The 25,355-nt window shown below is 42.8% G+C and overlaps 2 protein-coding genes and 1 long non-coding RNA gene across 6 annotated transcripts in view; 2 read left to right on the top strand and 1 right to left on the bottom strand.

Annotated features, from left to right (window-relative positions):
- The window catches only part of LOC105517419 (aldehyde oxidase 2-like), a 76,586-nt gene extending 73,596 nt beyond the window's left edge, over positions 1-2,990 (top strand). Inside the window, 1 exon segment of the mRNA XM_011949949.1 lies at positions 2,937-2,990. Coding sequence (XP_011805339.1) covers positions 2,937-2,990 — 54 coding nt within the window.
- Positions 1-23,267, bottom strand: part of LOC105517420 — a 32,768-nt gene extending 9,501 nt beyond the window's left edge. Inside the window, exons 1-3 of the long non-coding RNA XR_001002668.1 lie at positions 22,866-23,267; positions 8,515-8,590; positions 2,762-2,879 (exon numbers count right to left, since the gene is read on the bottom strand). This is a non-coding gene — a long non-coding RNA (uncharacterized LOC105517420). The remainder of the gene's footprint in view (positions 1-2,761; positions 2,880-8,514; positions 8,591-22,865) is intronic.
- BZW1 (basic leucine zipper and W2 domains 1) overlaps positions 22,627-25,355 on the top strand; it is a 12,810-nt gene continuing 10,081 nt past the window's right edge. For 2 of the 4 annotated variants that reach the window (XM_011949953.1, XM_011949952.1), the window contains exons 1-2: positions 22,627-23,089; positions 24,256-24,329. In XM_011949953.1, the coding sequence (XP_011805343.1) occupies positions 24,266-24,329 (64 nt within the window). In that variant the 5' untranslated portion in view covers positions 22,627-23,089; positions 24,256-24,265. Of the gene's footprint in view, positions 23,090-23,284; positions 23,408-23,436; positions 23,589-24,255; positions 24,330-25,355 lie in introns of those variants that run through there. The other 2 variants (XM_011949951.1, XM_011949950.1) reach the window with 2 other exon arrangements.

Below are 25,355 nucleotides of genomic sequence, written 5' to 3'. Positions count from 1 at the left end.
ATGGAGTCTTGCTCTGTCGCCCAGGCTGGAGTGCAGTGGCGCAATCTCGGCTCACTGCAACCACCACCTCACAGGTTGAAGTGATCCTCCTACCTCAGCCTCCCGAGTAGCTGGGACTACAGGTGCACACCACCATACCCAGCTAGTTTTTGTATTTTTGGTAGAGACAAGGTTTCACCATGTTGCCCAGGCTGGTGTCAAACTCCTAAGCTCAAGCAATCTGCCCACCTCAGCCTCCCAAAGTGCTGGGATTACAGGCACGAGGCACAGCACCCAGCCCCAGCTCTACCTTTAATGCTTTATTTAAGTTCCCTGATCACTCAGTTTTCTTATCTATAAAATGAGGGAGAGGTGGGGTAGTGGAGAGAATAACTCTAGTTACTTTACAGGATTGTTGTGAGAATTGACTGAGATAATACATAAAGCAGTTGGCAGTTGTCACACATAGTAAATGGTCAATACATATTGATGAGGATGATGGTGAAAATGATTGAGTCAGGGATCCCTAAGACCACCCTTAGGTTTAAAGATTCACTAGACGTGGCCAGGCACAGTGGCTCTCGCCTGTAATCCCAGCACTTTGGAAGGCTGAGGCAGGAAGAGCACTTGAGATCAGGAGTTCAAGATCAGCTTGGGCAACATAACGTGACAGATAATTGTCAGGACCTTAGACCAGTACAGACATGCTTCGGTCACCTGGATTCCTTGAGATGAACACAGAGCAGACTGCATGGCTCAGGACAGACTGAGAGTAGAGTCTCCCATGGTGTCTTCCTCAGAATGCTCAACCTATTGTCCTGTTCCCATGAGACACACACACATACAAGCATGCATGTACACACACAGACTCACAAGCACGCACACACTCAGACAGGCACGTACTCATTCTTAACCACATTCTTCTAACCTCTCATGCTGTCTTGGAAGAGGTTTTACTGGCTGTGAAACTGGTTCCATATTAAATATGTTTGTCCTAGGATGCAGGAACTGAATCATTTCCCTGCAATGCTTGGTGACATTTCACAGAGTAGCCATTCTTACTCCTGAAGGGAGATTCTCTGACACTGTTATTGAATGTATATTTGTGTCTCTACTAAAAACCAAAAAAAATTAGCCAGGCGTGGTGGCACGTGCCTATAGTCCCAGCTACTCAGGAGGCTAGGGTGGGAGGATTGCCTGAGCCCAGGAGTTTGAGGCTGCAGTGAGCTTGATTGCGCCACTGCACTCTGGCCTGGGTGATAGAGCAGGACCCTGTCTTAAAAAAAAAAAAGGCCGGGCGCGGTGGCTCAAGCCTGTAATCTCAGCACTTTGGGAGGCCAAGACGGGCGGATCACGAGGTCAGGAGATCGAGACCATCCTGGCTAACACGGTGAAACTTCTGTCTCTACTAAAAAATACAAAAAACTAGCTGGGCAAGGTGGCGGGCGCCTGTAGTCCCAGCTACACGGGAGGCTGAGGCAGGAGAATGGCGTAAACCTGGGAGGCGGAGCTTGCAGTGAGCTGAGATCGTGTCACTGCACTCCAGCCCGGGCGACAGAGCAAGACTCCATCTCAAAAAAAAAAAAAAAAAAAAGAGAGAGAGAGAGACTAAAAATTCCATAACTTAAGCAGATGAGTAGACCCAAATCTGCCACAGCTAAACTGAGGAGTTTTGCCCTGTGTCCAGCCCAGACCTTGCAGAACAGGCTCATTCTCAAGAAGAGAGCTAAGCAGCTCCCACGGGAACAGCTAAGAAGAAGAAGAAAAAAAAAAAAAAGGGAAGAGAATAGGGAAGGCCCTTTGGGAAGGCAAACCTAGGCCTTCATTTACATTTCAATACAGAGGGCAAAAACTAAGAACAGAATTTAGGAAAATGTCCTAAATGATAGAAGTTGGGTGAATTATTTGGCTTCTTTTTGTATTTTTGTGAAATAAATACATATTAGGAGCAGGGGGAAAGCTTTTTGGAACCTTCATAGCTTTCCATCATTAGGGAAAAGTTTGCTTTGCTTTTTAACACATTTGTAACTAAAAGTCAACCCTTCAAACAAAAACGTAACGGGGAGAGGAGGGATGTGTGTTCTGCTTTGGGCTTGAACCTAAGGGGGAGAATTCCCCGAAGAGGAGACAGGCATTAAGAACCACGAGAAAGGATGAACAATTCTTTGAGCTTGTTGCCCAAGACAGTGAAATGAGACTGGGGTTTTACCAGCAAGAACACAATATCACACAAACCATTTGACTAAAGGTGCACACAGGGCTGTTATCCTATCACTGTAAAGACGTCCAAGTGTGTGGGCTCCAGTGTACACACCTCCCAGACTAGCCACATCCCTACTCCCAAATGAATTCATAGGATGTGTAATTCTCTTTGGGATTCATACCTGGGAAGCAAAGAAGAGAGGTAACTCACTGAAGTGCCCTCTTTCTAAGCCAGGCGCAGTGGCTCATGCCTGTAATCCCAGCACTTTGGGAGGCCAAGGCAGGTGGATCACCTGAGGCCAGGAGTTCCAGGCCAACCTGGCCAACATGGTGAAACCCTGTATCTACTAAATACAAAAATGAGCCAGGCATGGTGGCACACACCTGTAATCCCAGCTACTCAGGAGACTGAGGCACGAAAATCACTTGAACCTGGGAAGAGGAGGTTGCAGTGAGCTAAGATCGCACCACTGCGCTCCAGCCTGGGTGACAGGGCAAGACTGTGTCTCCAAAAAAAAATTCTGAAGTGCCCCCTTGTTTAGCAACATTAGGTATAGCAGAAAGGACAAAACAAACCCACCTTCTTTTCACAGTTGTCAGTTGAAGGGAATGACACAGTCCCATGCCCCAGGAGCCAGGAACATTCAGCCTCTTCTCATCCCAAAATTTTTTAAACCCAAAGATTTGATGTAATGCTCCTGTTGAAATAAATGGTGTTATGGTACATTAAGTGTTTAATTTGCTTTCTTTCTTAGATCCCAAGAGATGACCCTGAGACATTTAAACCTTGGTCTATCCCTATAGCATAACACTGCTATCATTCCCTAAAAGGTAAGATCGATAAGCTAAAAGATAATTATTCAAAGTAGGAAAAAAATCAGCCAATCCAGGCTTTCAAACTTTGTTCTATAGAAATCAAGAATTGCACAAGTGCTTAAATCATGCTTCATTTTAAAGTCAGCATATCTTATCCAATATTTAAGTCCTTTAACACTAAATATGCATGGTTCTGGGAACTGACAAAGGAAGGCCAGGGTGTTTTAACCAACATGGTAGTTTTTTTAATTTTAAAATAAAATATGAAAATACACTGGATTAAAATATTTAAAGAGCCTACTCCCTGATTCTTTTAAGAATCACAACTGGAATGCAAAAAAGCAAATTGAAATCTACTGATTACTCCATTTATAGTTAACTAGCACTATCTGGAAGAGTTATCTCTTTGTATTCACTGAGTTCAGCTGCTACAATTTTGTGCTGCTGCTTAACACTACACACAGAGCACAGAAGGCTTTGGAGAGTGGCCACAAAAACTCCTTAGGAAATATATGCTGATAAGAAGAACAATGTTTCTTTGTTACAAAATTAAACTTCTACTTTCTGCACACTTAGTGGGCAATAACTGAAAACACTGTGAAAGAGAGAGAACTATGACATAAACTCAGATAAAAATAAAATAAAACTTTTTCATTAAAATCTAATTTTCCAGTGTAATTGTCTAAAACCACCCACAAGTATTAACACTTATAATATACATTTAATTCCATTGTGCTTTGTCATATGAGAACAACTTGTGTTGATATTTTTACTAAATCAGACTAAATAATCAATGAGAATTTGCTTCTCCTTTACAACAACAAAAATCAAAACAGGCAACACTTAAAATTACATCTTACATTATTGTAAAATAGTCATTTTAAAACATACACCAACAAGCCAGGCATGGTGGCTCATGCCTATAATCCCAGCACTTTGGGAGGCCAAGGCAGGTGGATGGCTTGAGTTCAGGAGTTCAAGACCAGCTTGGGCAACACAGTGAAACCCCGTCTGTACACCACCTGGCATGGTGGCACATGCCTGTAGTCCCAGCTACTTGGAGGCTGAGGTAGGAGGATTGCTTGAGTCCAGGAGATGGAGGTTGCAGTGAGCCAAAATTGTGCCACTGGACTCCAGCCTAGGCAACAGAGTGAAACCCTATCTCAGAAACACACACACACAAATGCAGAGCAAATTATCTAAGCTCTTTAATTATTCTCTCTTTCTATCCTTCTTTCTCTTTCCAAGTATTAAAGTTAAATGTGAATATGATGGCAAATCCTAATTCTTATGTACAACAAGGCATATAAAGTACATGGCATCATGCCTAACACATAGTACTCAACATAGTTACACACACACACATACATGCACACACTCAGATAAAATGCCAAATTTTAACCAACTAGACATCACCAGTGAATGAATGGGGTTGTCAAGTTTTTGTACAGACTTTTTTTTTGAGTAGGGGGAGGGACATGGTCTCGCTGTGTCACCCAGGCTAGAGTGTAGTGGTCCAATCTCGGCTCACTGCAACCTCCGCCTCCCAGGTTCAAGCGATTCTCGTGTCTCAGCCTCCCGAGTAGCTGGGACTACAGGCACACGCCACCACACACAGCTGATTTTTTTGTAGAGACAGGGTTTTGCCATGTTTAGCCAGCCTGGTATTGAACTCCTGACCTCAAGTAATGTGACTGCCTCGGCCTCCCAAAGTGCTGGGATTACAGGCGTGAGTCACTGTGCCCAGTCTGTACAGATGTTAAAATAAAGACCATCATCCTCTATGCATGGTGGCTCATGCCTGTAATCCCAGCACTTCAGGAGGCCAGAATGGGAGGATCACTTGAGCCCAGGAGTTCAAGACCAGCCTGGGGGACATAGCAAGACCCTGTCTCTAATTTTTAAAAAATTAAAATTAAAGAATTTTTTAAAAGACCATCCTCAAATTGCAAGACAAATTTAAAAAACAAAAAAAACTTCTTGTCACTTTACCATTTATAATTACTTTGGTGTGTCAGTTACCCATGCCATGCATGTTACCCATGCCATGCAATCAACACAAGATGCAGATATAAATTGCATTCTGAATCTGTAACTGTCATCCTTTACCTGAAATTTCAAATTTTTACATTCTTCAAAGTAACATAATTGGCTCTTGCATATTTGCTTTAAAAGGAAGTGTTCAACATTGATCTTATAAATCAAATTTATACCACACTAAAAACATATACATGTGAGTGTATTCCCCCTAACATTTTAAACCTCTGCTAAAAATATTCAAAAACTTCTGATGTCATCCAGCTTATTTTATAAAGGAAGACACGGAGGCCACAGGAGAATAGTAACTACCCAAATGTACTTATTCATAGCTGTAAATCCTATCAACCCATTGTCAATCATTTATTGTTCTTCTCCCTATATATAAAGTTGAGAGATTTGCACACTGTATTTCAAAATTATTGTATTTTCTTTTTTTTTTTAGGTGTTTCAGTTTTTCACAAGTAAAAAGATGGCTTGTTAATCCTAACTGGGATCCAAACTGATAGTCTTATACTGTTGTAGAAAAAAATAGACACAAAATTTAGAAACGTTATCCAACTTTGATTATATGAACCCAATGAATCATTATTTGCAAAGCATTTCACTTAGACTTTCCAGCCTAGAGGCCACCAGAAAAGCACTGCTGTATCCACAGTAAGCAAGTTTAGTGCTGATTTGTTTCTGAAAAGATCACGTAAATGTTGCTGTAAAAGCAAACTTTTCTTTTCTGTGTCCATCCAATCTAAATGGACTGGTAATATAGGTTATGGTTATAGAATGAAAGATACTTCTTGGTAGATAAATATATGATGACTTTTCCCAGTGGTGTATTTGATTCAGTAGCCACAAGAGAGTTCTGCAAGTTTTGTTTTGCCATAGATTGACCATAGGTCTATGTACGTGCATTTGACAGCAAAGGAGTGGTATTTCCCTCATGCACATCTACTATCCAACTGATTAACCTTCTCTTGGATTTGGAGGAGGGGAAAAAGCAATATAAAAACATTTTCAATATCTTGCCCCCAACCCCTCTGTGCTGCTGTTGTTGAAAAACATCCAATCTGGTATCAGAGTTTAGGAAATATTGCATATTTCAGTTTCCCATAGATTGAAGTGAGAACATAGAGCAAAAGAATTATAAATTGTAATTACCCCCTACATTGTGGTTTAAAATATACAGGATCCTCTCTACCAATAACTTTGAGAAGGAAAAACAAAAGAAAAAAAGAAAGAAGATATATGGGATCCACCAAATTACATTCATCTGAGTTTAGAAGTCTTCAGAGCGAGGAACCAGAATATAAATTAGGCCCTATTTGACCAGAAAGTCAGGGGTAAGCTGATTTTCTACTAGCCAGATTTCACAAGATCAAGCTTACCAAGCCATGGTCTGCAGTGACCCCTGCAGTGGCTGAAGGAGGGGAGGCACAGCTGAGAACGCTGGGCGATGGGTGAGAGAAGGTAGGCAATAAGGCATAAATACAGCCTGGAGGAGGCTGAAGGTCCTTAAAGCCATGAGCATATTGTTGTGTGACGCTGGGGTATAGCTGTCCACAGGCCCATCTGCGGACATCGGAGGCGTCCCTACACTACAGGAGCCCAAGGGATAAAGCAGGACAGGAGCACAAAGAGGAAGGAGGCAGGAGCAGCAGGGTTATGGGCAGGACAAAAATCACGCAAGACACAGGAACATTAAGAGTTGAGAAATTTAGTGGGAGTGGCTGGGGTGAAATAAGTTGAAAGCATTTTTTTTTTTTTTTAGCTCTTTTGAAAATAAAATCCTTAATCTAATAAGAATGTGAGAAGTTTGTCTTATGTGTATCATTTTAAATGATGGTAAATATAATTCTATTTTTTTTTTTTTTTTTTAGAATCTTTTCAGTTAGAGCTAAGGATGGTTACTGGGCATTTATTTTCCATTTGTCATGGTTCAAAACTATAAAGCACTAAAAATAGAGGGACTTGAATAAAAATTATTTCTGTGAGTTGATGCACTAAAATCTGGATGGCATGGATGTTAATAAAATACTTTTTAAAAAAGATACAGTGGAAGCCATATATTTGAAACCAGCTTTTTGGGCTCAATAAACATTATTAAAATATGAAACAGACTAAAATGTTTAAATAAGTAAAACATTAACATGGCTTGAATGTTTATAAAAAAGGTAAAGCAAAGACTTACTCTCATACTGCTATGGCCTGAATGTTTATGTCACCCCAGAGTTCATACATTCAAACCTAACCCCCAAGGTGGTGGTGGTAAGAGGTGTGGCCATTGGGAAGTGATTAGGTCATGAGGACTCCACTTTCATGAATGGGATTAGTGCCCTTATAAAATAAAAAGACCCCCAAGAGCGAGTTAACCTCCTCCACTACGTGAGAACACTGTAAGGCGGCACCATCTATGAACCAGAGAGGGGGCCCTTATCAAATACTGAATCTGCTAGCACCTGGATCTTGGACTTCTCAGCCTTCCAGAACTGGGTTCTGAGCAAAACGTTTCTGTTTATGAGCAAGACATTTCTGTTTATAAGCCAGTTTATGGTATTTGTGTTAGAGCAGCCCAAACCAAGACACATACCACCCCCATCCATTCAATTCTCACACATGCACAGAGAGTAACTTCTGCTTTCCCAGAAGGCCCAGCATGTAACCTATCCCAGAATGCCCAGCCACTCTTGGCAAAATCAGAGCTACTCAGCTAGCCCTACAAACGGACAGGACACGACTGCCAAATGTCAGAATGTTTGAGGAAGGACAAGTACCTGGTTCCTGCCCCTATTTTCACACCTGCTGTGCCCCTTCTGTCTGTCTAGACAATTCCATTCTACCAGCTTCCCAACATCAGCGGCAGCCTGATGCCTGTAAGGGTGAGGAAGCATAACCCTTAATGCTCATCATGGGCTTCATGGAACCTCCTACTTCTTACTCCCTGGGCCTTAGAGCACAGGAGACGTTTGTACTATTGCCTTCTGAGCCTGGGTTCCCTGAGAAGGTTTTCTCTTTTGTAAAGAAAAACAGCCTGCTCCCGGTTCCATCCCAGAACAGTCAAAATTAATACTCTATCTCTGTCTCATAGAATTGAGTGGACAAACAGCAAAAAGATAGGCTAATTTGTAAGATGTCAAAAGGAAGTCAAAAACTTAGGCAGAAATAGTTGGAGACAGAAAATAATGGAATTTTCTCAGTCCCCCCACACAACCCTGAAAGTCGATGTTAAGATGTCACTGAGTACAAAGCAATAGTGTTCCTTCCTTTGCCAAGCCACAGCAGGACAGGCTCCCCTGTGCTCCTGTAACTTCACATTTAGATGATCTTACTGGCTAGCTATTGGTCTTGTTCCAAACCATTCTGCACGTAACTGCCAAGATAATCTTTCTCAGCATCTGTAACTACCCACTGTCACTGGGTAGAAGAGTTGCATTCAACAGGACAGTTTCTTCTTCCAAAAGGGACTTCACTGTCATCTGTGGTCACCTGTTGTTTTTATCTGACTGCTGTCTCTTCTTTGGGAAATTATCCATCCTCCACTCCATGTGTTCCAAACAAGCTGCTGCGAAAGGTATGAGATAAGCTGGGTTACAGTCTCTCCTGAGAGATAGGCGCTTGCACAAGGTACACAAGCTAAAGGGCCACTGTAGCAGGTTGCCTGGATGGCCACGGCGAGTCCACAAGCTCCTGCTGCTGAGCTCCTCGGAAGTGCCCTCGTTCCTGCACCTCGTTCTTCAGCTCTGCCCTCAATTCTGTGACCTACTCAGCACCTTTCCAGTGGTCAGTTTCCTAGGGTTGCTGCAACACGTATCACAAGCTGGGTGGCTTCAGTATGTATTCTCTCACAGCTCTGGAGGCTAAAAGTGTGAAGTCAAGGTGCTGGCAGGACCATGGGTTGTCAGGAAGAATCCTTCCTTGCCTCTTCGGGCAGTTCCTGCTGTTCCTTATGGCTGCATTACCCCAACCTCTGCCTCCATCATCTCATTGCCTTCTTCCCAATGTGTCTGTATCCAAATCCTCTTCTTTCTCATAAAAACACCAGTCATTGGGCCGGATGTGGTGGCTCACGCCTGTAATCCCAGCACTTTGGGAGGCCGAGGTGGGCAGATGATGAGGTCAGGAGTTTGAGACCAGCCTAGCCAACATGGCGAAACCCCTTCTCTACTAAAAATACAAAAATTAGCCAGGCATGGTGGCAGGCACCTGTAGTCCCAGGTACTCAGGAGGCTGGGTTCAAGCAGGAGAATTGCTTGAACCTGGGAGGCTGAGGTTGCAGTGAGCCGAGATCGCGCCATTGCACTCCAGCCTGGGCGACAGAGCGAGGCCCATCTCAAATAAATAAATAAATAAATAAATAAATAAATAAATAAAACAAAACACCAGTCATTGGATTTAGGGCCCACCTTAATCCAGTAAGACCTCTTCTTAGTTTAATTAATTATACTTGCAAAGACTTCATTTCCAAATAAGGCCACTTCTGAGGTTCCAGGTAGACACGAATCTGGGGGGACACTCTTCAACCCTCTCTACCAATAAACCTTGCTGAGGCTAATGGATAGTTTTGGGGTAGAAGTGACCCTCTCTCCTTTATGCCCCTATCGTGTCTGGTTCTTACATAAGACACAATCTGTTTGTCTGCATGTGTATCCTTTCTTTCTAGATGAGCCACTGTCTGATGACAGGGATTGTGTCTTACTCATCTCTTACCACAGGGTCTATCTCAAACTGATACTTACACATGTATGATTAAGGAACAGCCAAAGAATGTGCTCTACGACAACGGAAGTACAGATGAAACCTACACTGTGTAACTCAGATACCCATGAGCCAGGAGATCTAAGGAAGGTAAAAAGAAAGAACCTACAGTTATTTGACAAACAAACCAGGCTTCACTTTTTTATTGGATATAAATCTGCTGGAGCCACTATTTATTTTACTTGCATGTATTAAGCAAAATTTTCCAAAACTTGGAAACAATGCAAAAGAAACAAAAATACTGTGAGACGTTTCTTTTCTTTTAGAAACAGGGTCTCACTCTGTCACCCAGGCTAGAGTGCCCTAGTACAATCATGGCTCACTGCAGCCTCAAACTTCTGGTCTCAAGCAATCCTCCCATCTTGGCCTCTAGAGTAGCTAGGACTACAAGAGTGTGCCACCAGGCCTGGCTAATTTTTTAATGTTTTGTAGAGATGGGATCTCCCAATATTGCCCAGGCTGGTTTCAAACTCCTGGCCTCAAGCAAACCTCCCCACTCAGATAACTTGTCAATGTTATCCTCCAGCACTGTCTAATAAACCCCATTACAGAGTAATCTGATGCTCTAGGGCTGCCCTATCTATATGGTAGCCACCAGTCACATGTGGCTATGTACATTTAATTTTTAATTATTTAAATAAAAAATTCAGTTCCCTAGTTTCCTTAGCTACATTTCAAGTACTGTATTCAGTAACCACATGCAGCTACTGGGTACCCTATTAAACAGCACAGAAAAGACCAGTATGCATCACTCCAGAAAGTTATATAGATGGGTTTGCTCTAGGGAAATGTAACTTTATATATCTACTATTTATTAGGGCCCGGACCACATTAGATCATGTGGTATGTAGAATGACAGCAGGCCAAAGACATTCATGTCCTAATCCCTAGAACTTATGACTATGTTAGGTTAGATGGCAAAGGGAAATGAATGCTGCAGATGGAATTAGGTTTGCTAATCACGTATCCTTAGAATAAAGAGATTATTCTGGCTTATTTGAATGGACCCTATGTAATCACAAGAATCCTTAAATGTGGCTGGGCTCGGTGGCTCACGCCTGTAATCCCAACACTTTGGGAGGCTGAGGCGGGGTGGATCACGAGGTTAGGAGATTGAGACCATCCTGGCTAATACGGTCTCTACTAAAAATATAAAAAATTAGCCAGGTATGGGGGCGGGCACCTGTAGTCCCAGCTACTCGGGAGGCTAAGGCAAGAGAATGGCATGAACCTGGGAGGTGGAACTTGCAGTGAACTGAGATGGTGCCACTGCACTCCAGCCTGGGTAACAGAGAGAGACTCTGTCCCCCCCAAAAAAAGAATCCTTAAATGTGGAAAAGGGAGGCAGGAGAGTTCATATTAGAGTAGCTGTCTTTGAAGACAGCTTTGAAGATGTCAGGGGCCACAAGCCAAGGAACGCAGGCAGTCTCTGGAAGCTAGCGAAGGTGATGAAACACATTCTCACCTAAAGTCTCCGGGCAGAATGCAGCCCTGCTAACACCTTGATTTTAGCCCAGTGAGACCCATTTTGGAATTCTGACCTTCAGAACTATAAGATAATAAATTTGTGTTGTTTTATGCCACCAAGTTTAGGATACTTTGTTATAGTTGTAATAGGAAATAATACAGCTGTTAACTTGCAAAACATTGATAAATTACAAAGAATTGCTGTATAGTTGAAAAGAAAACCCCTAAGGTTTCAGTTTTATTGCCCTTAGGACATTAATCAGTTTTGTTTTGTTGTTTATTTGGGTTTTTTCCCCCTGATCTGAAAACTTATTCTGATGTTCTTTTTTCCATATTGGTTTTTCACATCTTCCTTTGAACTTGCTTTATTACACTCACTCCTTCATTGACTATATCTTTGACATCTGCTCACTACATATTGTATAGGAGTCACTATATATTGTACAGCTTTAAGGTCACAAGTGGTTTTTGGTTCCATGCATGAATCGTATGGTGGTGAAGTCTGGGACTTTAGTGTACCCATCACTCAAACAGCGTACGTGGTACCTAATAGGTAATTTTTCATCCCTCACCCTTCTCCCACCCTCCCTCCTTGGTTTATATGCTTAAAGTTAGATGCTGACATGCAGCCAGCAAAGGAAAAATAAACAAACACAGGACTCTGAGGTTCTTCCGTATGTAAGAAGAGCCTACATAATTTATACAGTGATTAACCTGATGAACATAGTTTATTTACAATTTAAATGAATAAATTTAATATTCTACAACAAATATAATCTATTGACTAAATGTAACTAATGATGAACCTCCATACTGACAACCCCATTAAAAATTGGGCAAAGGACACAAACAGACACCTTTCAAAAGACATACAAGTGGCTAAAAAGCATATGAAAAACAGCTCAATATCACTGATTAGAGAAATGCATTTCGAAACCACAATGAAATGCCATCTCATACCAATCAGAATGGCTATTATTAAAAACTCAAAAAATAACAGATGCTGGCAAGGTTGCAGAAAAAAGGGAACGCTTACACACTCTTAGTGGGAGTGTAAATTAGTTTAACCATTGTGGAAAGTAGTGTGGCGATTACTCAAAAAGCTAAAAACAGAACTACCATTTGACCCAGCAATCCCATTACTGGGTATATACCCAAGGGAATATCAATCATTCTACCATAAAGACACATGCACACAAATGTTCACTGCAGCACTATTCACAATAGCAAAGACACGGAAACAACCTAATACCCGATATGGTCTGACTTTGTGTCCCCACCCAGATCTCATCTCAAATTGTAATCCCCACGTGTTGGAATAGGGGCCTGGTGGGAAGTGATTGGATCATGGGGCAGATTTCCCTCTTGCCATTCTGTTGATAGTGAATTCTCATGAGGTCTGGTTGTTTGAAAGGGTGTAAAACCTCCCCCTTTGTGCTCTCTCTCTCCTGCTGCCATGTAAGATGTGCCTTGCTTCCCCTTTGCCTTCTGCCATGATTGTAAATTTCCTGTGGCCTCCTAGCCATGCTTCCTACACAGCCTACAGCACTGTGAGTCAATTAAACCTCTTTTCTTCATAAATTACCCAATCTCAGGTAGTTCTTTATAGTAGTGTGACAATAGACTAATACAGTGCCCATCAATGAGAGACTGCATAAAGAAACTGTGGTACATATACACCATGGAATACTATGTAGCAATAAAAAAAGAACAAGATCATGTCTTTTGCAGGAACATGAAGGGAGCTGGAGGCCATTATCCTTAGCAAACTAATGCAGGAAGAGAAAACCAAATACTGCATGTTCTCACTTATAAGTGGGAGCTAAATGAGATGAGAACTCATGGACACAAATAGGGGAACAATAGACACTGGGGCCTACTCAAGGGTGGAGGGTGGGAAAAGGGAGAGAATCAGAAAAAATAACTATTGGGTACTAGGCATAGCACCTGAATGACAAAACAACCTGTACAACAAAGTCCTATGATATGAGTTTACCTATATAACAAACTTGCACATGGACCCTTCAACCTAAAATAAAAGTTTAAAAGCATACAAACAACAAAGACAAAGTGTTGGCCAGGACATGGAGAAATTGAAACCCTTGTGCACTGCTGATGGGAATGTAAAATGGTACAGCTGCAGTGGAAAACAGTATGGTAGTTCCTCAAAAAATTAAAAATTGGATGGCCCAATGATTCAGCAACTCCATTTCTTTTTTCTTTTCTTTTCTTTTCTTTTTTTTTTTTGCCCCAAGATGAAGCCTTGTTCTGTGGCCCAGGCTGGAGTGCAATGGTGCGATCTTGGCTCACTGCATCCTCTGCCTCCCAGGTTCAAGCAATTCTTCTACCTCAGCCTCCCAAGTAGCTGGGATTACAGGCATGTGCCAATGTGCCACCACACCTGGCTAATTTTTGTATTTTTAGTAAAAACAGGATTTCACCATGTCGGCCAGGCTGGTCTCGAACTCCTAACCTCGTGATCTGCCTGCCTCAGCCCCCTAAAATGCTGGGATTACAGGCATGAGCCACCGTGCCCAGCCGGCAGTTCCATTTCTTTTATGTTTTTTATTTGTTTGTTTGTTTTTTTGTTTGTTTTTTGAGACAGAGTTTCACTCTTGTTGCCCAGGCTGGAGTGCAATGGCACGATCTCGGCTCACCGCAACCTCTGCCTCCCGGGTTCAAGCGATTCTCCTGCCTCAGCCTCTCGAGTAGCTGGGATTACAGGCATGTGCCACCATGCCTGGCTAATTTTTGTATTTCTAGTAGAGACGGGGTTTCTCCATGTTGGTCAGGCTGGTCTTGAACTCCCGACCTCAGGTGATCCACCCACCTCGGCCTCCCAAAGTGCTGGGATTATAGGCGTGAGCCACCGCGCCTGGATCATTTCTTTTATGTTTGTAGCAAAAGAATGGAAAGCAAGGTCTCAATAAGATATTTACATACCCATGTTCACAGCAGCATGTTTCACAATAGCTAAAACGTGGAAGCAACCCAAGTATCCATCAGTGAAGGAACGGATAAGGAAAATGTGGTATATGTTATACAAATAATAGCCTTCCAAAGAAAGGAAATTTTCACACAAGCTTATAACATAGACAAACCTTGAGGAACCTTGATGAACCTTGCTAAATGAAATAAGCCAGTCACAAAAAGACAAATACTGTATGATTACATTTATACGAAAATCTTAAAGTAGTAAAATCAGAGAGACAGAAAACGGAATAGTGGCTGCCAAGCATGTGGGGAGGGAGAATCAGAGTTATTGTTTAACAGGTATAAGGTTTGTTTTGCAAGATGAAAAACAGAGATGGTGATAGTTGTAGATTATAAATATATTTAATAACACTGAACTGTACATTTAAAAATGGTTAAAATAGTAAAGTTTAGATTATGTATGTTTACCACAATTTTAAAAATTGGAAAAAAAAAGAAGGATAAACTTCTTTTCCTTTTTTTTCCTTTTAGTGAATAAAACAAGAACAGAGCCTGTACCGATTTAGTTAAGACCTTTTTCCATTTCTTTGGTTTCTTTGTTCCTTGTGCTCAAGAATTTGTTGAAATGTAAATGTCCTCCAAGCTTATCCAGATAAGTATCATGAAAATATACTCCTCCCAAAGCCTCTCAAACACCATTGTTACCAATAGTTAATTTATATTTTATCCAAAAAGTAAATAAATCAAAGTTTGAGAGCGCATTTTTCAACCTCCACAAGTTGCTAATAATCCACAAAAATTAAAGAAAAACCACACACACACATACACACAATCCAATCCTCTTCTCCTTAGCCCTAATGTTCTTCTTCCCACTCCTAAACTATCTATCCCTGGAAGAAGCAAGAGTAGATTTATCAGAACCACTTAAGGAGCTTTTTCAAAATTCCCACATCCTGCTGCCCACCCCTACCCTCTCCTGATATACCACCCAAAGGGGCAATGCCAGAATCTGTGTACTTTTTGTTTTGGGAGGTTTTCTGGAACAGGGTCTTACTCTGTCAACCAGGCTGGAGTACACTGGCACCATCATAGCTCACTGCAGCCTCAAACTCCTGGGATCAAGCAACCCTTCTGCCTCAGCCTCCTGTGTAACTAGGATTACCGGTGCACACCACCATGCCCAGCTGATTTTTTTTATTTTTAGTAGAGATGGAGTCTTACCATGTTGCTCATGCTGGTCTTGAACTCTTGACCTCAAGTGATCCTCCTGCCTTGGCCTCCCAAAGCTCTGGGATTACAGGTTTGAGCCACTGCACCTGGCCTAATCTGGGTAGCTTAAGAATCCATAGAGGGAAGAGAAAGAAAAGCAAGTATACAAAAAGCAAGTTGTCGGAGGGTTACATTGACTTAGTTGAAATGGAATCCAACAGGGTCTTATCCTCCAGCTCACCAATGCTCCCCTTCCCCAAACTAATTTTTCTATAATATTGACAGTCTGCTGGTATCATATAGATAATCTCTAGTGGTCTCCACTACTGACCAGATTGTCACACGGTGATCTAAGGCAGTTAGGCAATTGACCAACACAGCAATTGGCAGGTTCTCTTCATAAATATCCACAGCCCCCACTAAAAGTTAGAGGTAGGTCAAACATCTCACATGACAGATTCACTCTGAGAGGACACAACAGCCTGACAGCAGAATCATCTCCCTTTCTATAATAGTTGGGCCAGTGATAGCACCCTCTGGGAGGAGAGTACTCAGAACCAGTAGCAATCCACACCTGGAGGCTGCTGCCAGCATTGCTTGCTGGATTCCTCCACTTTCCTCAGATGAGGTTCATAAAGCAAGTATAACCTTTCTAGCCAACCACGTATCTTATTTCTAACATCCACTATACCAATGAACAAAACCTTAAAATGGACTCTTGGAAAATTACTTGAAATGTGTAGGTAACCAATTTTGAAGTGTGGATTCATGATTTGGATTCATGAAATGCTAATTAACTACACCTAGAGTGCAAGTTGACGCTACCTAGAGTATAGAAAAAGTTAACTTATGTTTAAATACATCATATAGTTTACACTGAATTTCTTAAGCACTTTAAAGTAAATTACCACACAGAAAGCAGAACATAGATGAAGACCAAACTCCTTAGGATGGGATCTTAGCCCTTCTCAAGCTAACCCCCTCTTCATCTTTGCCATCCTTGCCCCAATGTACACATACACAGATACACATACACCCTACACCACACACAGCAAGCTCCTCCCTGTTCTAGAATGTGAAAGTTACATTTCAGGCTGCTCCACATGGTGCTCCTACCTCCCTCTTCCCCATCTGACCAGCCTCTTCTCTTCTGCCAAGATCTACCTCAAATGCTTCCTATTCAATCCTTGGGAACCCCTTTCTTCTCAACCCTGTGGAGTTGGTCACTCCCTTTTCCATATTCTAATAGCATCTTGTATAATACATTCGTGATGGTATTTGCCTTCTCCCTCACTGGACAGTGCAGGACACAAGCACCATGACTGTCCTTGGGCCTCCGTTACAGCACACCAGGCACATAAGGAAAGGCAGAGTCCTTCCTAAAGAGTTCTCACCAAAAGCGCTTCTCAAAGGCAATTAAATCTGTTGCTTGTACATTGTCCTTCCTAAGCAAGAAATTCTTAAAATTTCTGAATTTTAAGACTTCGGAAATTTTAAGAAACCCCAATGTTCTTAATGTTATTTTATAGACCTTTATACCTGGTAATATGTTTTGGATGTTTCTCCCCTCCCAAATCTCATGTTGAATGTATTTCCCAATGTTGGAGGTTGGGAGGTGATTGGATGATGGAGGCGGATCCCTCATGAGTGGTTTAGCACCATCCCTTTGGTAGTAAGTTCTCACTCTGAAATCCCGTGAGATCTGGTTAAAAGTGCGTGGCACCTCCCACCTCACTCTCACTTGCTCCCACTCTTGCCATGTGATGTCCCTGCTCCCACTTCACTTTCTGCCATGAATGTAAATTTCCCAAAGCCCTGACCCAGAAGCAAATGCTGGTACCACACTGGTGCAGCCTGCAGAACCATAAGCCAATTAAACCTCTTTTCTTTATAAATTATCCAGCCTCAGGTATTTCTTCTTTTTCTTTTTGAAACAGAGTCTGGTTGTGTTGCCCAGGCTGGAGTGCAGTGGCATGATCTCGGCTCACTGCAACCTCCACCTGCTGGATTCAAGCGATTCTCCTGCCTTAGCCTCCTGAGTAGCTGGAACTACAGGCGCATGCCACCACTCCTGGCTAATTTTTTGTATTTTCAATAGAGACGGGGTTTCACTGTGTTAGCCAGGATGGTCTCGATCTCCTGACCTCGTGATCCACCTGCCTTCGCTTCCCAAAGTGCTGGGATTACAGGCGTGAGCCACTGCGCCAGCCTCAGATATTTCTTTATCGAAGTGTAAGAACGGCCTAACATGCTTAGGTTCTGAAAGTTCTTCATGGAATTTAGGTATTGAAAAATATGAGTTGAATTCAAAGCACAGGTATAGAGAACTACCAGATAATTTCATTTTAGTGCTTACTATAGTCACCTAGTGCTAATAATCTCTGTGCTAGGCAAGCCTTATTGTATAATGTTCCCTGATGCTAAAGCCTTCTACACTGGTTAAGTTCTGGAAAATGAAACTGCTTTTTTAAAGAAAACTAATTTTATCCCAGAAAGATCTGGGAAATCCTCCAAGACTGCTTTTTAAGAGTAGGACCTGAAATGGATCATTAGAAAAAAGGTTCCACTTTTTCTTATCAGATAAATTGACATTAAGTTTACTTAATGGTAGTCCATGGCCTTCTTCTGGAAGACTAATGATCATCAATTCTATCTATAGTTAGCTTGCTCTGAAAGCAAGACAGCCTTACTTTGTCACAAAGTTTCTGTGAAGAATTATAAAATGCACGTGAAAATATTTTGTAAACGGTAACATCCTCTATAAATTTAAGGTCTACTGTGACCACTCTATTACTGCTAATAGTAGTACATACCAAGTAATAGCAGTAGTACTACTAATAATAGCAAGAAGGCAGAAATTAAGTTCTATGTAGTTTAATTGCTTTTTCATCTTAGATAAAAACTTTCCATCGGCTAGGCGCAGCGGCTCACACCTGTAACCCCAGCACTTTGGGAAGCCAAGGTGGGCGGATCTTGAGGTCAGGAGTTCAAGACCAGCCTGGCCAACATGGTGTAACCCCCGTCTCTACTAAAAATACAAAAATTAGACGGGCACGGTGGCATGCACCTGTAATCCTAGCTACTCGGGAGGCTGAGGCAGGAGAATCGCTTGCACCCGGGAGGCGAGGTTGCAGTGAGCCGAGATCCCACCACTGCACACCAGCCTGGGCAACAGAGAAACTCCATCAAAAAAAAAAAAAAAAAAAAAAACTTCCATCATACTGAGGCTCCCAAAAAATGAAATGTAGGTTTAAAAAAAGACATCAAAGAAAGATGGCCATCTAAATATGCCAAGGAAACAGCTATGCATTGGAGATAATTTTCCAACACACAGATGTTTGGATCTGGTGTCCTCAGTAACATTTCTTAATCTTCAGTTCTGCAGTAATATTCTATGAGATATGAACTATTAATAATAAGCAATAAACAGTTTTTTCTAAACAATCCTATAGCTAACATACCACACACCATCACACTGTTCTCTTGTTGGTTTTTATTTTGCTTTGTTTTAATGAATGTCTTGAATGCTATATAACTTAGAATGCACATATTTAAATCAACCCAAATATCACTTATTTGGCAACTCACCTCAAACTATACTCTGAATAAGCACTTTACAGGAGCAAAGAGTTTTCACTTTAACCTGTCATTATTCTGATGTTGAGAGGGGAGAGAAACAGAAAACGCATGTATGCCAAATGTCTTGAATCCCTAAGCCTCCCAATTATTTTGGCCTATTCAAAAACCGAGGCCAGGTGTGGTGGCTCATGCATATAATCCCAACATTTCAAGAGGCAAAGGTGGGAGGAATGCTTAAGCCCACGAGTTGGAGGTCAGTCTGAGCAACATAACCAGATCCTGTCTCTATTTAAAAAAAAAAAAAAATCTAAAATCTAAATAATAGAGTGTGTTTGCTAAAAGACGGTATTTATTTATCAAATATTACTAAAATGTTAATGTAACTAAGCAGTGCTTATTTTTATTTTCATCTTGATTATGTCAAATATTATTAATAATTATAACTATTAAAATCATTCTATGCAGCAAGTAAAATAAATGGTATATATGAGATTTGTAGCAAGTGAATGATATTTAACACTTTTTTTAATCTAAAATGACATTATTTAAAAGCTCATTGGACCTCAAAGCTTTTTCATTGTAAAAATTTTGTGGCGCCTATGAAAATACTTCCAGCCACACATACATACATAAATATACGCATACATATATAGATGTGTGTATCTAGAAGTATTTCATATACATATGCTACAATATTTAAGCCAGGTTCATAGGATGTTCTACAAGCTTCTACAAGACTCAAAGCATAGGAATAAATACTTTCCCCAGGTCATTTTTCAAGGGTAACAATGTGCTTTTCAAAACAGGCCCTTGACATTCTTCTAGTTGTTAGGAATAAAAACCTATAGTTACTTGCTTCTGAAAAAGAAACACTTAGGTATCCATTTCCATCAATGAAGTTAAAAGCAGTATTATATTCACATGTTGCACTTAGTACCTTTCTTTTTTAAGTAGTTCAAAATTTTAAAACCCAAAAGTACTAAGGGGGATTCACAGCAATGGCAGAGTGAAGAGATCAGCATATCCTTTTCCCAAAACCACCATAAAACTGGGCAAGGCTAGGCGTGGTGATTCACACCTATAATCTCAGCACTTTGGGAGGCTGAGGCGGGAGGCTCACGTAAGGCCAGGAGTTTGAGACCAGCCTGGGCAACAAAGCAAAACCCCATCATCACCATCACCACCAAAAAAAAAAAAAAAATTAGCAGACACAGTTGCTCATGCCTGCAGTCCCAATTACAAAGAAGGAATGTATTCACATCCATGACTAAGAAAGCCTTAAGGGAAAAAAGCAGTAGTTGAGATGAGGCTTGAAACAATAAGTAGGATTTTGACAGTGGAAAATGAGGGAAAGACATCTCAAGAAAGGTCAAGACAAGACGTGTCCTATCTGACCAAAGCATAAAGTTCAATTGTTTGGAAACTTTTTCTACCATAATACAATTTACAAACAACATTTCCCCTGCTAGCTGCACGGTACCTATTGCCATGGGTGCACCCAAAAGCAGAGAAAAGATAAGTGGCAGGGCGTGGTCTGTAACCGCAACACTTTAGGAGGCCAAGGTGGGAGGATTATTTGAGGCCAGGAGTTCAGGAAAACCTTTAATACACTTTACATTTTAAAAAAAATAATCTGCTTACTTTAATATCATTTTTAGTCAAAAATCATTTGCTACATACCCCACAATGGATGGTAATAACAAGTTAAGAACCAAAAATGTGATGGGAAGTAAAGGCGAAAAACATTGGTCAGAGCTATCCCTGGGTATAAACAGAGGCATTTAAACAGTGAAGAGAAATGATTCAGGTTACAGTTGAGAAGATTGTTCTGGAAATGTTGAGAAAGCGGATGGTACAGTTAGGAAGTTATTGCAAAAGTCCCATTTAGTTGGGGGTAACAGATGCCTAAATCCAGGTGGTACTGGGGAAAGATGATGCAATTTTAAAACGTGGCAAAAATAGAAGATAAGCTTTGTGAGGCCATAGGTCTGACGTGTCACTATCTCTACTGGTCTCTAGCTGAATAAATATTTGCTGAATGAATAAATAAGATCTTGGTGGTGAGGCAGTGCATTATAATGGTGAAGCCAGACTGCCTGGCTTCAACTGGAGCTCTTCCATTTACTAGCTTTATGAGCTTAGACAAGTTACTTGACCTCGATGCCTCGGTTTTTTCCGTCTGTAAAATGGGACTAATAATAGTGTTTAGATTATAGGGTAGTTTTCAGGATCAAATGGGGTTACTATATAAAGTGCTTAGAAGAGTGCCTGATACATATAGGTGCATATTAGTTATTTTTATTTGTGAAACGTTATCCTTTAACAGAACTTCAGATGTGAAAAATACAGTTCTGCGGGAAGAGCAATCGACAGCACTGATAGTGTTAAACCAGCCATGAAGTGAAGATGCCAGGTAGTGTGGACTGGAGCCTTGGGAGAAAGGATGGGGCTAGACACTTAAGAGATCCGACTCCGGCCACTTCCCTCTGCTCCCCATTGCCCTCCCAGTCATACTAGCTTCTTGCGGTTCCTCCAACAGATCAGTTTATTTCCTGCCTCCTTCCCACTGCTGTTGCCTCAACTTTGAAGGGCATAGAGCCTGGATTTAACAAATATTTGCTTAATGATTCAGTAGATGATCTTGGAACTCTTTTAAGTGGAGGAAATGTTAAATCCTTGAGAATGTATGACACTGCCACAGAAGAAAGTATGCAGAACGAAAAGGTGTCAGTACAGAAAAGATCAGTAAATACCGTGCGAAGGCACATTCAGAGCGTAACCAGGATAGCTGGAGCCAGGATTCAAGGAGAGACGTAACACTCAATGCTCAGAGGAGGCAAAGAGGGTGAAGAATGAAAGAATCACTGGGTTTGGCAATAATTTCAGGAAAGAACGCTGAGAAAGTAATTTTCCATTAAGTTGCGGGGGGTGGAAGGGGGTAGAGGTCATATAGTTAATTAAGGAAAAGAAGTAAACTTATTTTATCAAAAAGTTTAGGGAAGAGAAGCCACTCTCCTCCTACCAGTGAGGAAGCAACTGGAGAGAAGTAAACTACGGTACAGTGAATAAAAACATGGGGCTACATCCTGGAGGCGCTGTGCATCTCTATCTGCCCAGTTTTGTCACGTCCACAGTGTTTTTCACACGCACTATCCTATCTGATCGTACCCCAGCTCCCTGATGATATAGCCTCTAACTGAGGGGTTCTCAAGGTGTGGACCAGCAGCAGCATCACAGAGAACTTGCTGGAAATGCACATTCATGGGTTCCACACCAGGCCCACAGAATGAGAAACCACGGGTGGGGCCTAGCAGTCTGTTCTAATAAGCCTTCCAAGGGATTCTGATGCTCTCCAAGTCCCCATAGCCACTACACTCGGGACACAACCGCTGCTGGGCGCGGGGACCGCGATTGGAGGACAGAATTTCCCCTTCTGAATCCTCGGCCTGTGTCCTCTTCGCTCCTAAGGGAGGCAGTGAACAACGAGACAGCCCCTCAAAGCAAAGTCGCCCCGCAGGGAACTCAGCTGGAGCGAGCTCCGCCCATCCCGGCCAGGGCGGAGGCGAGGTGTGGCTTCCTTCCCCAAGCCACGCCCCCATGCCAGCCACCGGCCTCCGCCCCCGCACAACCCGAGCGCCCCCGACCTCGGGCTTCGACTTCCGGCGCTGGAGGAGGGGGCCGGCGGGGAGTGACTCCAGGATGACGCGTCCAACTTCGAAACCGGCGGGGGCCGCCTCCGCTCTTCCAACCCCTCCGTGTGTTAAGAGGGCGGACGACGCAGCAGCGGAAGAAAAATAAGTTAGTCTAGGACACGTGTCCAGGAGACGTGGAACCCAGTAAGGGAATAAAGAAACCTTGAAACGTCTCTCCCGTCCCCTCTCCCGGTCCCTCACCCTAATTCGCGCGGAATGGAAAAGGCGGAAGCGACAGGCCACGATCAGGGCGGGGCCGGGGCGGGGGGGAGAAGGGGAAGAAATCTCGCGATAGGAGAGCGGTCCGGGCGGGGGTGGCGCCTCTCCTTCCTCCTCCTGGCGTTAGTTCCGGTCGCAAAGGAGACGCCGCCGCAGTTGCCGCTACATCGGGGATTTCTGGCTCTTTCCTCTTCGCCTTAAATTCGGTGAGACGCGGCTCCCGCTCACCCCGGGCGGACGCTGCGGGCCGTGGAGGCTGGGCAGAGGGTGAGGGAGGCGGCGGGCTGAATGCGGCCGGGCTTGGATGGGCCCGAACGGAGGCCGCCACTTGAGGCCGGGCCGGATCCAGGGCCTGAAAGGCCGCCGCTTGGGCAGGGAGGCCGACGTGCTGCGGCGGCCCAGGTCGGGAAGTGGGGTGCGGGTGCGCTCCGCGGCGCTGGTGGCGAAGGCAGTGGCCGAGCCGGGCTCCCCCCGGGCCGTGCCCGGCCTGGCTAACAAAGCCACCGTGGCCTCTGTTGGGTGATGTACGCGTGGGGGCTTCCCGCGGGCGGGGCGGAGGGGTGCCACCACCACACCGCGGCCGCCGCCTCCGTCGCTGCTTTCGCTGGAGGGCGAGCGGATGTACGGGGCGGCTGGGGCCCCGGCGCAAAACGCCTTAGTACCTGTGGTCCGCTCGTTGCGGCGGCCACCACCGCAGGCGACAGGGTCAGTGGAGAAGGAGCCGCGGGACCCTACGGCGCCCCGCTGTGGCCAATGGGGGTCCTGGACGGGAGGCATGGGAAGGGTGCGGATTGGGAGACACGTGCCCAGAGAGGAGGCTGGGACTGTGGGATATGGGCGAAGGAGGCTGGGCTGGCTGTTAATTTTGCAGGCCTGAGAGGTGCAAGGCGACCGCTGTTGCGGTCACAGGCATGACCTAGGGCAGGATGGTGCTGCCTCCAACCAGGCCCGTCAGAAGAAGGGGTTCACTTTTTGACAGTGTTTTAGAATTGGCATACACATTTTGGATGCCTCCTGACTATGGTGGTAATCTCTTTGCTTTCTGCGATGCTTAGTGGTCGTGGAAGATGTAAGTGAATGTAAAGAGGAATGTGGAGGAAACTAAACAATTAGGTTTATGATGGGTGATCACTGTAGTATTACAATGTCACCTAAAAGTGTAGTTCGCAATACTAATGTGAAGGGTTTCTTGTAGAGAGAAATGCAGATTTTGGCGTACATTTGATTCAAGTGAAGGTAATTCTTTGTACCTTCACCAAGCTGAGTGCGCGTGTTCCATTTGATTCATATGTGACTAGACTAAGGTTTGATGCTTTATTTTAAAAATTAGTATTATGGCACTGAAATTAAGGCTTTATTTCTCCTTTCCTAGGGTGTCTTTTATGAATAATCAAAAGCAGCAAAAGCCAACGCTATCAGGCCAGCGTTTTAAAACTAGAAAAAGAGGTAAATATTTATGTTTCGATGTCTCTTCAAACCTCCAGAATATCTTGTGTATCTTGCCTCCTCTGACAGGCACTTGCATAGTACTAAAGCCTCAAGAGAAGATACCAGAAAGAAACTTGAATATCTCGTTGACTGCCATTCACATACACCTTTAGTATTTCTACTGCTTTACTGCTCAAGCCTTAATTTTTAGTATCAATGTATCTCTAAGCCGGTTAATGAATCTTCTTTTTAGTGTGAAGGTAAAATACTTTTTAAAACAAAAATAAGGGCTCTGTTTTCACTAGCAAGCAGTCTTATTTAAGCAAACTAAAATGAGCAAAGATGTTAATTTATAAAAGGAGAACTCCTAATGTAGTCACCCAGATTTTGTGAAGATTTGTGAGAGAAAACTCAGACTTCACCCATGGAAGTTAATTGTGGAACAGGATTCACATTGTAATGTCTTTTGAAATACAGACTTAGAAAAGTGTTAGAATTATATTACTTTTTTTTTTGCATTCGTGTGTACTTAGGTGAGTATTGAATTCTGTAGCAAAGTGCTGTGCTAGTGATACAAAGCTAAATAAGATGTAGTCTCAGATATATTTTTAATGTTTTTGGTCAAAAGCATATTAACCTTATTTTACAGGTGGTTTTGAGGAAATGAAGAACTGGGTCAGCTACTGGTTATAAGTTGTGTTAAGTAGCAGACATTTTGAGATATATATTGTAAAATTTTTAAATTGCTAATCATAGGCTGTCTGTCCCCCTGTAGTAGTGGTGGGGAGACCAAAGTGTAATTTGATTCTAATCTTTGCAGATTCATTTAGATTTAGCTGGTAAATTTTCTTTCTTTTTTGAGACGGAGTCTGCCTCTGTCGCCCAGGCTAGAGTGCTGGAGTGCAGTGGCGGGATCTCGGCTCACTGCAAGCTTCACCTCCGGGGGTCACGCCACTCCTCCCTCAACCTTGCGAGTAGCTGGTACTGCAGGCGCCGGCCACTACATCCGGCTAGTTTTTTGTATTTTTTTTTTTTTTTTTTTTT

This window comes from Colobus angolensis, unplaced genomic scaffold (assembly GCF_000951035.1).
Source record: "Colobus angolensis palliatus isolate OR3802 unplaced genomic scaffold, Cang.pa_1.0 Scaffold30, whole genome shotgun sequence".
Lineage (NCBI taxonomy): Eukaryota > Metazoa > Chordata > Mammalia > Primates > Cercopithecidae > Colobus > Colobus angolensis.
Note: the sequence above shows the minus strand (reverse complement) of the source record. Positions and strands in the feature narration are given on the sequence as shown.